The sequence below is a fragment of the Oncorhynchus gorbuscha genome, linkage group LG17, assembly GCF_021184085.1.
Source record: "Oncorhynchus gorbuscha isolate QuinsamMale2020 ecotype Even-year linkage group LG17, OgorEven_v1.0, whole genome shotgun sequence".
In the NCBI taxonomy this organism is placed as follows: domain Eukaryota; kingdom Metazoa; phylum Chordata; class Actinopteri; order Salmoniformes; family Salmonidae; genus Oncorhynchus; species Oncorhynchus gorbuscha.
In genome coordinates, this window is record NC_060189.1 from 28,603,598 (window position 1) to 28,620,444 (window position 16,847).

The window sequence follows — 16,847 nt, forward strand, 5'->3', positions numbered from 1 at the left end:
CCAGATGTGACGCTTGGCATTCAGGCCAAAGAGTTCAATCTTGGTTTCATCAGACCAGAGAATCTTGTTTCTCATGGTCTGAGAGTGTTTTAGGTGAATTTTGGCAAACTTCAAGCGGGCTGTCATGTGCCTTTTACTGAGGAGTGGCTTCTGTCTGGGCCACTCTACTATAAATACCTGATTGGTGAAGTGCTGCAGAGATGGTTGTCTTTCTGGAAGTTTCTCGTATCTCCACAGAAGAACTCTGGAGCTCTGTCAGAGTGGCCATCAGGTTCTTGGTCACCTCCAGGACCAAGGCCCTTCTCCGATTGCTCAGTTTGGCCGGGCGGCCAGCTCTAGGAAGAGTCTTGGTTATTCCAAACTTCCTCTATTTAAGAATGGAGGCCACTGTGTTCTTGGGGACCTTCAATGCTGCAGACATTTTTTTGCTATCCTTCCCAGATTTGTGCCTCAACAAAATCCTGAGCTCTACAGACAATTCCTTCGACCTCGTGGCTTGGTTTTTGCTCTGACATACACTGTCAACGGTGGGACCTTATATAGACAGGTGTGTGCCTTTCCAAATCATGTCCAGTTTTTTAAATTGATCACAGGTGGACTCCAGTCAAGTTGTAGAAACATCTGAAGGATGACCAATGGAAACAGGATACACCTGAGCTCAATTTCGAGTCTCATAGCAAAGGATCTGAATACTTATGTAAATAAGGTATTGCAGTTTTTTTGTTTAATACATTTGCAAAAATGTCTAAAACCTGTTTTCACTTTGTCATTATGGGGTATTGTGTGTAGAATGATGAGGATTTTAAAAATGTTTATCTATTTTAGAATAAGGATGTAACTTAACAAAATGTGGAAAAGGTCAATTGGTCTGAATACTTTCCGAAGGCAATGTACATAATTGATATGGCGTAGGCCTTTACCTCCACTACACTACTTTGATATGCATCAGTGGGGATTAAGAAGTGAGTATATGTATACGCAATGCCCACTGAAAAAAAACTGCCCTGCATTAGTGTATAAGATTTGCCTCCAGTGCGTGGTATTCCCTCTCTCTATTGTAGACTCCCCCTCAGCAACCCTGCTCCTCCTTCTCCACCTCCTCTCCACCGCTCCAGCTAACCTCTCTCCACCTCCCACAGGCAGCCTTACACTCGATGGCAGGCAGACTGAGCTTGGATCAACTGAGACCAATATGTTTTCATCTTTGATATACTGGAACTCTGAATGATAAACTGTTAGTTTCAGATTAGCTCAGCCTAGGGTTCTCTTTTATCAGGTTTTACAGGAACTGATCTGGGGTCAGTTTTAAAGCAGCTTGGAAATCAGCTTAAAACTCCTTGGAAATCTGATCAGGGAATAGTGTTTTCTTCCCTTACGTTATTCCTCTAGTAGGGGATTCAGAAGATATCTGAGGCCACAGCATTTTGTCTTGGGCCACCAAGGCGGGCACCATGGTTGAAAGCCTGGACTTTGAGAAGGCGGAGAAGAGGTATTGCATCCGAGGAAAGCACGTGGCCCTCATCTGTGCTGTGGTGGTGGTGTCAGCTGTAGCTGTGGGGCTGGGGGTGGGCCTCACACAGCCCGACAGTACCCCGGCTGACCCGGCCCCCACCGAGGGACCCCCCAAGCCCACCTCCCCTCCCCCACCAGCTGACAGGGGGCCCTGCAAGCCCTCCAACAACACTGACGGGGACTGGAAGAATTTCCGGCTGCCGGACTACGTGAAGCCGGTGCACTATGACCTCCACCTGGAGCCTGACCTGACCACTGACCTCTACATGGGGAATGTATCCGTGCACCTGGAGGTGAGACGACCCACGAGGCACCTGTGGCTCCACATCCGGGAGACTTTCGTCAGGGCAGTCCCCAGGCTTGTCCTGAAAACCCCACAGGCTCAGAGGGATGTGACTGTGGCCATCAAGGGTTGCTTTGAGTTCAAACTGCAGGAGTATGTCGTAGTGGAGGCGGAGGAGGAGCTTGCGGCCACCAAGCCCAATGAGGTGTACATCCTCACCCTGGACTTCCAGGGCTGGCTCAACGGATCTCTGGTGGGCTTCTACAGAGTCACCTACACAGAAAATGGGGCCACCAAGTAAGTCCTTCGAGGCATGCATTTGTGGTTATAGATTGGGTGTATTTCTGTTTGTTTTTGTGTGTCTCCATGCATGTATGCATTTTGGTACACCAGAAGTACCTTCATTTCCAATGGAACGCTGCATTTCCCTTGCAGCATTATGTTGCAGAGGCAGTTGCAGTGTGTTCTGTGTTCTATTGTGGTGCATGCGTTGGATATATCCAACATATACATCAAATTGTATTCGTATACTTGACAGAAATAGTATCAAAAGGTGAACTTTTAACTTTTGTTGCACACATATCCAGTTGAAGGAAAAAGGAAACCGCACACTGCTCTTGATAGTATCACTGATATTTAATAAGCTGACGTATCGGCCTCACAGCCTTCGTCAGAGCCATATCAAGTTAAAATGTATAACTGCAGAATTTATTACGCAGCATTGAAGCAATGACGCTGTCCGTCTGATCGAGGCGTAGGGGAAGACAATATTTACGAAGACATAAATTAATGATTGTTGAGAATGGTTACAATGCAACTAAATCCCTCACATGCTCGGTGTTATGAGTGCTGCATATGCTACTTTGGACCCATTTGAATAGATCTATAACCATGACTCCATTATGCAATGTGGGATAGGGAAGTAAATCTGCAGAACTTTAGACCCTCAGCCAAATTCTTTCAAGGACAATTTCCTTTTGGGAACAAGTTTACGATACGTAATATGAGTGTTGACAGCTGAGTTTAGCTGAATGTGAGTGTGTGCATCTGTGCTTGTCTGTGTGTGTATGCGTGCACATGAGGCCCAGCAGCACACCATCTGTTAGTACTTTATGTCACACTAAAGAGACAGGGGTGTAATGGGATGAAACCACTGAGGGAAAAATAAACCTCGTCATTTTTTTTCACAGTAGTTATTTTCCCAGGGAGTGCATTGATTCTTATCACTAATAGGACCATGGTTGAACCTCCGTTAGGTAAGAGTATATTTACCCGTCACAGTACGTTATCGGTTAAGTTGCTCTTATTCAAACTTAAAATTATAGTGTTGATAATGTACAGTCGTGGCCAAAAGTTTTGAGAAAGACAAATATTAATTTCCACAAATTTTGATGCTTCAGTGTCTTTAGATATTTTTTTCAGATATTACCCTTCTTTTTCAAGACCTCTGCAATCTGCCCTGGCATGCTGTCAATTAACTTCTGGGCCACATCCTGACTGATGGCAGCCCATTTGTTCAGAATTTGTGGGGTTTTGTTTGTCCACCCGCCTCTTGAGGATTGACCACAAGTTCTCAATGGGATTAAGGTCTGGAGATTTTCCTGGCTATGGACCCAAAATATCGATGTTTTGTTCCCCCGAGCCACTTAGTTATCACTTTTGCCTAATGGCAAGGTGCTCCATCATGCTGGAAAGGGCATTGTTCGTCACCAAACTGTTCCTGGATGGTTGGGAGAAGTTGGTCTCGGAGGATGTGTTGGTACCATTCTTTATTCATGGCTGTGTTCTTAGGCAAAATTGTGAGTGAGCCAACTCCCTTGGCTGAGAAGCAACCCCACACATGAATGGTCTCAGGATGCTTTACTCTTGGCATGACACCGGACTGATGGTAGCGCTCACCTTGTCTTCTCCAAGCTTTTTTCCAGATGCCCCAAACAATCGGAAAGGGTATTCATCAGGGAAAATGACTTTACCCCAGTCCTCAGCAGTCCAATCCCTGTACCTTTTGCGGAATATCAGTCTGTCCCTGATGTTTTACCTGGAGAGAAGTGGCTTCTTTGCTGCTCTTCTTTACACCAGGCCATCCTCCAAAAGTCTTCACCTCACTGTGCGTGCAGATGCACTCACACCTGCCTGCTGTCATTCCTGAGCAAGCTCTGTACTGGTGGTGCCCCGATCCCACAGCTGAATTAACTTTAGGAGACAGTCCTGGCGCTTGCTGGACCCTGAAGCCTTCTTCACAACAATTGAACCACTCTCCTTGAAGGTCTTGATGATCCGATAAATGGTTGATTTAGGTGCAATCTTACTGGCAGTAATATCCTGGCCTGTGAAGTCCTTTTTGTGCAAAGCAATGATGACGGCACGTGTTTCCTTGCAGGTAATCATGGTTGACAGAGGAAGAACAATGATTCCAAGCACCACCCTCCTTTTGAAGCTTCCAGTCTGTTATTCAAACTCAATCAGCATGACAGAGTGATCTCCTGCCTTCTCCTCGTCAACATTCACACCTGTGTTAACGAGAGAATCACTGGCATGATGTCAGCTGGTTCTTTTGCGGCAGGGCTGAAATTGTTTTTTTGTGATTCAGTTCATTTGCATGGCAAAGAGGGACTTTGCAATTAATTGCAATTAATCTGATCACTCTTCATAACATTCGGGAGTATATGCAAATTGCCATCATACTAACTGAGGCAGTAGACTTTGTGAAAATTCATATTTGTATCATTCTTAAAACTTTTGGGCCACGACTGTAGTGTAGTTTTTAGTGTGTCGATAAGTATGACTTGAAAGGTGAACAGGTGTAGTAAAGCTGCTTGCAGCATTGGCCATGAAATGTAAATTTTCTCTTTGCTCAAGCACAGTTAGCAGCCACAATCCAGTAAACACTGCATATGTAAACATTTATTGTACACAACAGTCTAATAAAAAGTCATATAAAGGGGTGACTTAGTTATGCTATGTTTCTTTTTCTTCCAAGAAAAATTGCTGCCACCGACCATGAGCCGACAGACGCCCGCAAATCTTTCCCCTGTTTTGATGAGCCAAACCAGAAGGCCACCTACAAGATTTCCATCACCCATGACAAGGACTATGAAGCCCTCTCCAATATGCCAGTGGAGGTAGTCTTTACACGAAAAACATTTCATAGTAACAAATTGCTCCTTATAAACCATACCAAATAAATGCATATAATGTATCCACAATCTATCACAACAAAAGGTGTGCATAGTTTTATCCGTTAGTGACTTCCATTGCAGCTTCAAGTAAACTAAGAGGGAGAAGAGATTCAGTGCCATGAATGCAAAAGCAGTAGCCATCAATCTTTTGCTTTGGGTCCTTGGTGCTGAGAACACAACCATTAGAGAGGCTGACTCACATCTGTATTAAACCACAGACCTTCTTCCTCTCCAGGGCGCCCCAGAGCTGCTTCCTGACAATAAGATCAAAACCTCCTTCCAGAGATCCGTTCCAATGAGTACCTATTTGGTATGTTTTGCTGTGCACCAGTTTACGTTTGTGGAAAGGAAATCGTCTAGAGGAATTCCTGTAAGTACTTTAAATTTTTCTCAGCAGTCATTTTCACTGGTCCCTCTACTACCTTAAACTAAGAAAATATTTACTTTTGAAAGTCATATTTTATAGTCTACAGAGTATATTGAGAGTAAATATTGTAACACTTTACCTTAAGCCTGTCCAGTTCAAAGTTTTAAATAGTGTAAAAGCTAAGTAAAAAGTTTATTTAATTGTTGTGTTGAGATTTCAGCAGTTTACAATGTTTTGGGGAAAATCTAAATAATTATAAACACTGTGTTGATTAAATGCACGCATGTATGTACACAGGCATGCTCGCACATACTGTAGTGTATACACACTCCCATAACCTACCTCAACAACTTTGCTTTTAATCATTTTCTTCCAGTTGCGAATCTATGCACAGCCTGCACAAATTGCGACAGCAGAGTATGCTGCTAACACAACCAAGATAATTTTTGACTACTTTGAGGAATATTTCGACATGACATACTCCATCCCAAAGCTAGGTAATTTGATATCTCCTCTGTTTGTGAACTGTTGTAACTACTGGATACAATTCATTCATAATGACTTATACACACATGCTTGAAATTTTTGTTTTTCCAGATAAGATTGCCATCCCTGACTTTGGCACAGGTGCCATGGAGAACTGGGGTCTGATCACCTACAGGGAGGCCAACCTCCTCTATGATGAGAACCAGTCGTCATCGTACAACAAACAACGTGTGGCTAGCGTCATCGCTCATGAGCTGGTCCACCAGGTGAGAAACACCTGTCTCCAACATTCCCACAACAGAAACACAACCACGAGAAAACATTCAAGAGTTATTCAGTCATGTTATAGTGGAAAATTAAAAAACATATTTCATAGTCAGAGGTACCCAAGCTCAATCACCCCAAAATGATATTACGGTATTCAGTGACGATTTTAGCATGTACATTTTGGTGGGGCAAACTCATATTTTTATGCATGCCACAAAGCCACTACACTACACAACAAAACACTAAACAATACATTAATTGCACTATAACGGTGACAACTAAACAAAAAACGACCCTCACAATATCAACTGGAATTACATGCGTCTATTACTGAACTTTTTGTATGAAAACAAATATTTGAATGGGAAGAGAATGCCACTGGCAAATGTGGTTACAGATCCAACAACATTATTTAGTATCCTCTCCTCATGAAGAAAAGCACATGAGCTAATTTATGCAGCAGCATACAAGCCATTTTTGGTGTTTATCTTTTTTTTTACCCCTTTTTCATGGTATCCAATTGGTAGTTACAGTCTTGTCTCATCGCTGCAACTCCTGTACAGACCTGGGAGAGGTAATGGTCAAGAGCCGTGCGTCCTCCAAAACACAACCAAGCCGCACTGCTTCTTGACACAATGCCCACTTATCCCGGAAGCCAGCCACACCAATGTGTTGGAAGAAACACAGTATACCAGGCGCCCGTGTCAGCGTGCACTGCGCCCAGCCCGCCACAGGAGTCTCTAGTGCGCGATGGGACAAGGACATCCCTGCCGGCCAAACCTTTCCCTGGGATTGGGGAGGGTCATGGCCGGCTGTGACAGAGCCTGGACTCGAACCCAGAATGTCTAGTGGCACAGCTAGCACTGCAGTGCCTTAGACCACTGCGCCACTCGGGAGGCCCCAATGTTTATATTTTTAAGCTTGGAAAAGAGACACTTTCAGACAGATGTTTTAAATTCTTAAACCCAGACTTGGACCACACACCCTCGCCACCAAATAGCAGGCTGTTGAAGCAAAATAGTGATTTCTTTGCAACGCTTGCAGTTAGCCACTGATTCCTTCCAACCCACTCATTGTTGAAATTGCGATTTCTGACTTGTTGTGTAATGTTTATGTCCGATGGACATAGATACTTTTATCTATAATTTATCTTCATATGACAAGGATTGAAAAGGAATTGCCAGTAGATTGTTGACGCGACGATGACTGCTTGTCTAGCTTGCTAGCTGAGATTTAGAAAGCAACATGATCAGTCCAATCAAAGCTACGGTAGATATAAGGTGATTTGACATACATTTTATCTGTGGCTGATGACCTTGAGCCTTCTTGGATGGGCACTTCTAATGTAAATCTATAGCAGCACCCAAGGGGGCTTGAACTGCCTAGCTCTCCCTGTATATTCTGTGGTGACATAGTGTCCCCATGAGTGACAGAACACTGAGCCAATCATGGCACAACTAAAGAAGATTACCAACACCTACGGTCTGTATATTCCGCTGGCTGCCCCTCAACCACAGTAAGCACTGAGCTAGACTGAAACACCTGCATTTTGGAGCTGCCTTACTCAAGATAGAGAACATGTTTAGAATTTTTTTAAATACAGTTTTATGTGACATGAATTAATGCCAAACTAACATGCAAAACAGGCAATTATTTTTATAAATGTATATACAGTTCAAGTCGGAAGTTTACATACACTTAGGTTGGAGTCATTAACACTTGTTTTTCAACCACTCCACAAATTTCTTGTTAACAAACTATAGTTTTGACAAGTCGGTTAGGACATCTACTTTGCGTATGACACAAGTATTTTCTCCAACAATTGTTTACAGACAGATTATTTCACGTATAATTCACTGTATCACAATTCCAGTGGGTCAGAGGTTTAGATACACTAAGTTGACTGTGCCTTTAAACAGCTTGGAAAATTCCAGAAAATTATGTCATGGCTTTAGAAGCTTCTGATAAATGATGTAAATTAGCCTGAGTCAATTGGAGGTGTACCTGTGGATGTATTTCAAGGCATACCTTCAAACCCAGTGCCTCTTTGCTTGACATCATGGGAAAATCAAAAGAAATCAGCCAAGACCTCAGAAAATAAATTGTAGACCTCCACAAGTCTGGTTCATCCTTGGGAGCAATTTCCAAATGCCTGAAGGTACCACGTTCATCTGTACAAACAATAGTACACAAGTATAAACACCATGGGACCACGCAGGCGTCATACCGCTCAGGAAGGAGATGCGTTCTGTCTCCTAGAGATGAACGTACTTTGGAGCGAAAAGTGAAAATCAATCCCAGAGCAACAGCAAAGGACCTTGTGAAGATGCTGGAGGAAACAGGTACAAAAGTATCTATATTCACTGTAAAACGAGTCCTATCTCGACATAACCCGAAAGGCCGCTCAGCAAGGAAGAAGCCACTGCTCCAAAACCTCCATAAAATAGCCAGACTATGGTTTGCAACTGCACATGGGTACAAAGATCATACTTTTTGGAGAAATGATGAAACAAAAATAGAACTGTTTGGCCATAATGACCATTGTTATGTTTGGAGGAAAAAGGGGGAAGCTTGCAAATTGAAGAACACCATTCCAACTGTGAAGCATGGGGGTGGCAGGATCATGTTGTGGGAGTGCTTTTCTGCAGGAGGGTCTGGTGCATTTCATAAAATAGATGGCATCATGAGGAAAGAAAATTATGTGGATATATTGAAGCAACATCTCAACACATAAGTCAGGAAGTTAAAGCTTCGTCGCAAATGGGTCTTCCAAATGGACAATGATCCCAAGGACACTTCCAAAGTTGTGGCAAAATGGCTTAAGGACAACAAAGTCAAGGTATTGGATTGGCCATCACAAAGCCCTGACATCAATCCCATATAAAATTGTAGGCAGACCTGAAAAAGTGTGTGCGAGCAAGGAGGCCTACAAACCTGATTCAGTTACACCAGCTCTGTCAGGAGGAATGGGACAAAATTCATCCAATTTATTGTGGGAAGCTTGTGGAAGGCTACCCGAAACGTTTAAAGGCAAATTGAAAGGCAATGCTACCAAGTACTAATTGAGTGTATGTAAGCTTCTGACCCACTGGGAATGTGATGAAAGAAATACCTGACATAAAACAGGGCATTTTTACTAGGATTAATTGTTAGGAATTGTGAAAACTGAGTTTAAATGTATTTGGCTAAGGTGTATGTAAACTTCCGACTTCAACTGTATACATATATACTGTATGTAGTTTATAGCTAAACGGGTGTGGCCTTTCCCGGAATGACGGGTCACCACTGACGGTATTGTGTCACCATGATGAAGCCCAAATGATGAGGGAAAAATCATGAAGCACATGTTCGCGGCAGAGCTCAAAGTTTGGAAAAGAGAACAACCCTATCTTTGTATCAATCAATAGCTTGGAATGGTTTGACATTGACCATGAAATTTGGTCAATGGAATGATAGTGTTTTATTGACTTATGTCAGCCCTCCAGTTATCTATCAAGCCTTTTATGATGTGCAACAATGAGGACTTTTTTTCTTTTTGGGGCAATAAGAGGGTGATGGTGCTATCCATAAAGTTTTATGAACTGTCCAAAGTGACAGGACTGAGGGGCAAGTGCGAACTGGGAGCTCTTTCCTTGTTCCCACAGCCTGTTTACAGGAAGGTGGATATCAGCACAGATGCAACCACATCCTAGAGTTACAACAAACATGCTTACAATGTGCAGTTCAGATAAGTGATCCAGTCATAAAGAAATAAAACACTCCGGTGAACCATAAAAAGCATGAAAATCCACAGAAAAGCACATGTCTGTTTCTTACATTGAGGTCTACAATTCCATACCCAGCATTTGGAAATCAGCTTATGTCCTCTCACTGCTAAAGGGTGGAGATCCCTCAGATGCTAATAACTATCGTCCTATCTCTAAACGCCCTATCTTGGCCAAAGTTTATGAATCCCTAGTGAACTCACAGTTAAACTTCTTAGTTGAAAAGAACATACTGAGCGGGGTTCAGTCTGGCTTTAGATCAGGGCACAGCACCACAACTGCAGCTACGGCAGTGGCAAACGACATCATTAATGGACTTGATAAAAAGCAATGTTGTGCTGCTCTGTTTGTGGATTCATCAAAGGCCTTTTATTCATTTGACCATGAATTGTTACTAGCTAGACTCAGTAACATTGGTCTCAGTGAAGGGGCAGTACATTGGTCTAGGAACTATCTTTCTGACAGAACACAATGTATATATACTGACAATCACAAGTCTATCTTTCTTGAGATTAATAGAGGTGTGCCCCAGGGTTCCATTTTAGCTCCTGTGTTGTTCTCAATTTTTATTAATGATTTGGGAAATGGGATGCAACCAGCAATGTTACATCTATATGCAGATGATACAGTTATATATTCATGTGCTCCTTCTCTGGTTCAGGCTGTTGAAGTGCTCCAGACTGCTTTTCAATCATTGCAGGCCTCCCTTTATTATCTCAAATTGGTCTTGAATATACAAAAAAATTAAATGAATGACCTTTACCAGAGCTAGAACTCTGCCAGAGAGCATTAGCATTGTCACATCTGGTGGCTTATCCATAGAAAAAGTGTCATCCTACAAATACCTAGGTATTTGGTTGGATGACAAGTTGTCCTTTAAAGTTCATGTGGATAATATTGTGACAAAGCTTAAATTGAAATTGGGGTTTTAGTTTCGTAATAAGTCTTGCTTCCTGCTTACGGCTAGAAGGAAGCTTCAGGACACTTTTTAAGTCTTGCTTCCTGCTTACGGCTAGAAAGAAGCTTCAGGACACTTTTCTCTCTGTTATTGATTATAGTGACTTGTTGCATATGCATGCAACCTCCTCCGTCTTACAGAGACTGGACTCTGTTTACCATGCATCCTTGCGCTTTATTACAAATGCCAAGTCACTCACCCACCATTGCACATTGTAACATATGGTAGGTTGGACCTCACTTTATATGCTCAGAAAGATACATTTGTATGTGTTGATCTACAAAGCCCTTTTGGGTAAACTCCCTCTTTACCTCTGTAGTCTGGTCTCCTTCACCACTAGCTGTTACCATACCCGGTCTGCTAGGTGGTTGCTATTTAAAGTCCCCAGGACATTCACAGTATTAGACAAGACTGCCTTCTCTTCTTGTGCACCAGATGCATGGAATAATCTACAATCCATGCTTCATCTAGATATGTTAGTGCCACTGAATGAATTTAAAATATTGATGGGAGACTGTTACGGAGGAGTGTAAATGCTTTTTTGGGGCTGGATCATGTTGTATTGTATTATTGTATGTTTTAATTATGTAATGTATTGATTGTTGCTGCCTTCTTGGCCAGGTCTCCCTTGAAAAAGAGACTCTGGGTCTCAATGGGCTTTTTCTGGTTAAATAAAAGGTAAATATATATATATGAGTATATCATAAGAAAATTGGAAAAAGTGAGAGTAGCACTTAACTTCACGAGTAAATACCAGTAGAAACTATGTGGGTTTTATATGTTCTTACTGTGTCTGTAACTTTGTTCTGTATTTTATGTTTTATACTGTATGCAAAGCTGTAGAGTGTTAACCTGCATGCTATGATATTTTGTGTGCATGAAAATATTGTGTTGTTGGAGCTTTGTCTGGTATGTGTGTGTTTCTCTGTTGTTTTGTGTCCTTGGCTCACCTACTATTTATGAGTCCAACTATCTTTGAGTCCCACTGTTTGCTGGAGTATCCAGAACACACAAGCACTCACACACACATGCATGCCCTCACACTCACCCATACACACTTGTTTGTAAATAAAGTCTGCTGGAAGATAACTTTGCATGTTGTATTTTCCTGCAGTGGTTCGGGAACATCGTGACCATGGATTGGTGGGATGACCTTTGGTTAAATGAGGGCTTTGCCAGTTTCTTTGAGTACATCGGTGTAGAGGAGGCTGAGCCCCTCTGGGGAATGGTGAGTCCATCTAACAGATCCTAAATTGAGTGATTTGAAATGGATTTGCTTTAACCTCAACTCTGGTTATGAATAAATTCTAAATCTACTTCGGTCTCTGTCTTCACCAGCGTGACATCATGATCATCAGTGATGTACTTCCTGTCATGGTGGACGATGCACTCGTCACCTCCCATCCAATCATTGTGGATGTATCAACTCCGGCTCAGATTACCTCTGTGTTTGATAGCATATCCTACAGTAAGGTAATCTTAAACTGTGATTATTTTCACCTTACTTCATGGGATGGAATAAAATAATGAAATTTAAAATGAATTTAAATTAATTCCAAACATATTCCTGTAACTGTTATTCTAGGGGGCATCAATTCTCAGGATGGTGGAGGACTGGTTGGGTCGAGACAACTTCAGAGATGGCTGTCGGGTAAGAGTCCATTTCATCTGAGTAGATAGAAGTATCCTTACAGCAAGTCTCTTGTTTCCTATTCAGTCAATAGCGGAATCATGGGGTAATAGCGAGTGTTAGGGAGATGCAATCCCTTCCTTGTTGAATTAAAATGATGATTACTGTCAGACAGTCTACCATGGTAATACTTAACTTGAAAGGGTCATAGCAATACATAGCCTACATTTGATTTATCATTAAATCTATGGATGGCCACATTGCTAAATTGATGGTAACCTGTTTTTCTCTCCCTTCAACAGAAATACTTGAAAGATTTCCACTTTGAGAATGCCAAAACAGACAACTTTTGGGCATCACTTGCTAATGTATGTTTGTCATATATAATTTGGTCGTAGTAATTCAAAAATGTATAAATTGTTGATAGTATTGACATTATTTCACTGCATCTAACTTTGTGTTTTTATGTGTATGATACACACTAAAACATTTTGTTTGCAGGTGAGTGGGTTGCCTGTAGCAGACGTGATGGACACATGGACCAAACAGATGGGCTACCCAGTACTGGACCTGTCTACCATCAATGATCAGACCAAACTCACCCAGCGAAGATTCCTGTTGGACCCCAATGCTAATCCCACCCAGCCACCCTCACCACTCAGGTCAGTTATTCACAGCACTATCAAATCCCTTTGTGATAATTGATTGATTTCCCCATGGATGTAGTTTCAGCTATATGTTTTTAGGAGAAACCGGTATTTCTTAAAAGGTCTATGTTTTTATCTTAGTTACAAGTGGAACATCCCTGTTAAGTGGTACTCAGTGGATAGTAATACATCTATTTCCATCATGTTCAACAAGTCCAATCCAGGTAAAGATCTTTCTGACCAAATCCTAGACTTGACCTTTTTAACATTACATTTCCAGCCTCTGGTAACATCATGTATTTAGTCAAATTGAAGTCATACACGTTCGTCTGTTATACGAATAGAGCTAGTCTTAGCTGGCTATTCCCCTGCTACGGATGGACTGCTGAAGGTCAACAACGACCACATTGGATTTTACAGAGTCAATCACCCTGACAGCATATGGAGCACAATTAGTCAACAACTCCAAACAAATCACCAGGTAATATAATTCAAACTGCTACTATTGTATCAGATGCAATATGAATTGTTTTAATCTTACCAGTTCATGGGTTAAACTTGTGGTAATCAGCATGACACTTTCTTTACTAGGAGTTAGACGCTGCTGACCGATGCAGTTACATTGATGATGTCTTTGCTCTGGGAAGGTAAATTAACACTACTGACATTTACTTGATGTACATCTGTCAATATAAAACTGAGATTAAACATAATGTCGTTGCCTTATCGGCCTCATCAGGGCAGACGCTGTCGATTATGGAAATGCATTCAACCTGACAAAATACCTGACCAATGAGACTGAGTACATCGTCTGGAAACGTGTGTCTTCTTCCATCGCCTATGTGCAAGACATGTTATCAGACGACACTGTTCTTTACCCCAAATTCCAGGTGAGTCATTTAAAAACAAAAACATTTGACAGGTGAATTCCGCCCTCTGCTGGCCAACCAGAACACACACGCACACACACAAAATAATAATCTTGTGAGTTTACTCATACATGGGGTGTCACTTACTTTCCCTACAGAAATTATTCCGTGAGCATGTGCAGACTATCTCCAGGCAACTAGGATGGGACGACGTGGGAAGCCAGAGAGATAGGTAAGACTAGGAGAGACGGCCTACTGTATTTGACAGATCACTGGTGTATTTACTGAATATTGATACTAAACTGTATTGTCTATATTGGTTTTGTATAGGCTGTTGCGTGAGACAGTCCTGGAAATTGCTTGTCAAATGGGCGACCAGGAAGTTCTAAATGAAGCATCTACTATATTTGACCAATGGATCGCAGGAACCATCAGGTAAATACAGTATTAGTCTTGACTCTTGAATAAAATCACTAAAATGACACATGATCTACTTACTAAACCAATCTGCAGTACATGGACATAACTAACTACTTCATTAGCATTCCTATTCCTAAAATCCTGTTTATCCCACTAAGCCTAAATGGTAACATGACCTTTGACCTCCAGCACTGTGGGGGTGAACCTGCGCTTGCTGGTGTATCGCTACGGCATGAAGAACTCAGGCACTGGGGCGAAGTGGAACGTAATGTTTGAGAGATACAAAACAGAGAGCTTGGCCCAAGAGAAGGACAAGCTCTTGTATGGATTGGCGTCTGTGGAGAATGTCAGTCTTCTGAATAAGTAAATAAAAAACAATCATTCTCTTCATACTTTCTTTTTATATATAATTTTTAAAAGCATTATTCAAAATCACTTCTTAACATAATCCTTTGAAAAGTTATTACTAGAGCGAGAGTACATTTATTGGCAAAAATGTGATACTTTTTTTCTGGGAATATTTGAGTTTGTTCAGCTAGATATGGCTTATGAGAATGGTGCTTAAGATAACGCTGTTGTGTTGTTTCACAGCTTACTGGAGGCGTGTAAAGATGAGAGTATTGTGAGGACTCAGGATCTGTTCACTGTGGTCCGCTATGTCTCTCTGAATCGCTACGGCAAGACCATGGCCTGGAACTGGGTCGTCCTCAACTGGAACTACCTAGTGAACAGGTGAGCCCATTCTCTGATTTACTTCTCTGAGTCTGAATGGAGAGTCACTGAGCCCAGAGTAATTGAAGTGATAGTGACTACATGGAATGCGATGCTGTAAGTAAATTGACTGAATTAGCAGCAATTAAGCCTCCTTTTTGTTTTGTTACAGATACACCATCAATGACAGGAACCTGGGACGCCTGCTGACCAGAATCAGCACCACCTACAACACAGAGCTACAGCTGTGGCAGGTTAAGACAGAGCCCTTCTATTCATAGAACTGGAATAACTCTAACATTAAACCACTCAAATCGAAAACAAGCGCTGATGTGCTCGAATTTAAGATTGACTGATGTATGTGGATTGTGCCTTTAGACCGTGGCTGTGTTTATGACTGACTGTTTGGTTGTATTTTAGATGGAGCACTTTTTCAAGCTGAACCCTAATGCCGGGGCTGGGGAGATGCCTAGGCAGCAAGCTCTAGAAACGGTGAAGAACAACATTGAGTGGGTCAGGAGGAACAAGGCAGAGATCAGGTCATGGCTGGAGAGCAATGTCACTTACTGATGACATCAGGCCAACACAAGACTAAAGAACTGTAAACCTAATCCAAATCACAAACCTTCATGTGGTTTCTACTCATTCATTCAACAATAGGGATAGATCATGCCACAGGACTGCTTGTTTCTAAATCAAGTGTCAAGTCCCTCCATCCTGGGCACTCTGCTGTGCAAATCAAACACACCTCTGAAGGGCAGAAAAACTATCTGAAATGACTGAATTCCGGCCAGTAACTCAGCGGAATACTCTATCTTTAATCTAGTGGAATCAATTTACAGTACTTAGTGCCTTTCCTGCATTACTTATAAAAGTATGTTTTTGATGCAGAAATATTTAATTTTGTATGAAGTGCTTGTACAGAATTTCAGATGATCTAAATAACCATGAAAACGCTTCATCTCTGGCCAGGTATGTTGATTTACATGTATAAAAAATTATTTCAAAATTGTTTCAAACAATGAAAAGTGTTCAAATGTATAAGAAATAAAGAAGAGCGTATATGCACTTACTGTGAATACTGCTGTCTGGATGAGTGTGTTGCCACAGGGAAGAACATTTTGAAAGCATAATGTTGTACACAGAAACATACTTTGTTAGTTTATGCTAATATTACAGTAAAGTAAAACGCATCGGGATGACTATGGCTATAATGTCATGAAATAAAAATGTACATGGTTAACCCCAACATATCAAAATAAATCCCAGTTAATATAGAAGCACCAACACTACATGACCAAAAGTATGTGAAACCTGCTCATTGAACATCTCATTTGAAAATAATAGCCATGAATATGGAGTTGGTCCCCGTTTTGCTGCTATAACAGCCTCCACTCTTCTGGAAAGGCTTTCCACTAGATGTTGGAACATTGCTGCACGGACTTGCTTCCATTCAGCCACAAGAGCATTAGTGAGGTTGGGCACTGATGTTGGGCCATTACGCCTGGCTCGCAGTCGCCGTTCCAATTCATCCCAAATGTGTTCAATGGGGTTGAGGTCAGGGCTCTGTGCAGGCAAGTCAAGTTCTTCCACACAGATCTCGACAAACCATTTCTGTATAGATCTCACTGTGCACAGGGACATTGTCATGCTGAAACAGGAAAAGGCCTTTCCCAAACTGTTGCCACAAAGTTGGAACCACAGAATCGTCTAGAATGTCATTGTGTGCTGTAGCGTTAATTTTTCCATTCACT

General features: G+C 41.8%; 1 protein-coding gene across 1 annotated transcript; it reads left to right on the top strand.

Annotated features, from left to right (window-relative positions):
• The first annotated feature begins 1,073 nt into the window (after positions 1–1,073).
• LOC124001933 (glutamyl aminopeptidase-like) lies at positions 1,074–16,172 on the top strand. Its single transcript, XM_046309100.1, has 20 exons — positions 1,074–2,092; positions 4,776–4,917; positions 5,210–5,344; positions 5,718–5,838; positions 5,939–6,093; positions 11,931–12,044; positions 12,155–12,289; positions 12,402–12,467; positions 12,749–12,814; positions 12,948–13,108; positions 13,235–13,317; positions 13,438–13,574; positions 13,685–13,740; positions 13,833–13,983; positions 14,121–14,194; positions 14,293–14,397; positions 14,572–14,745; positions 14,974–15,114; positions 15,266–15,347; positions 15,514–16,172. Exons 1-20 carry the CDS (start codon positions 1,452–1,454, stop codon positions 15,661–15,663), a joined length of 2,889 nt encoding a protein of 962 aa, XP_046165056.1. The 5' UTR covers positions 1,074–1,451; the 3' UTR covers positions 15,664–16,172.
• Positions 16,173–16,847: the final 675 nt, after the last annotated feature.

What these genes read in the sequence shown, in the direction of transcription:
- LOC124001933 (XM_046309100.1), top strand. Translation starts at nt 1,452, where the DNA reads ATGGTTGAAAGCCTGGACTTTGAGAAGGCGGAGAAGAGGTATTGCATC. An exon ending in ATAGCATATCCTACAGTAAG is followed by an intron (nt 12,290 to 12,401) that starts GTAATCTTAAAC and finishes CTGTTATTCTAG; the next exon opens with GGGGCATCAATTCTCAGGAT. An exon ending in ACTTCAGAGATGGCTGTCGG is followed by an intron (nt 12,468 to 12,748) that starts GTAAGAGTCCAT and finishes TCCCTTCAACAG; the next exon opens with AAATACTTGAAAGATTTCCA.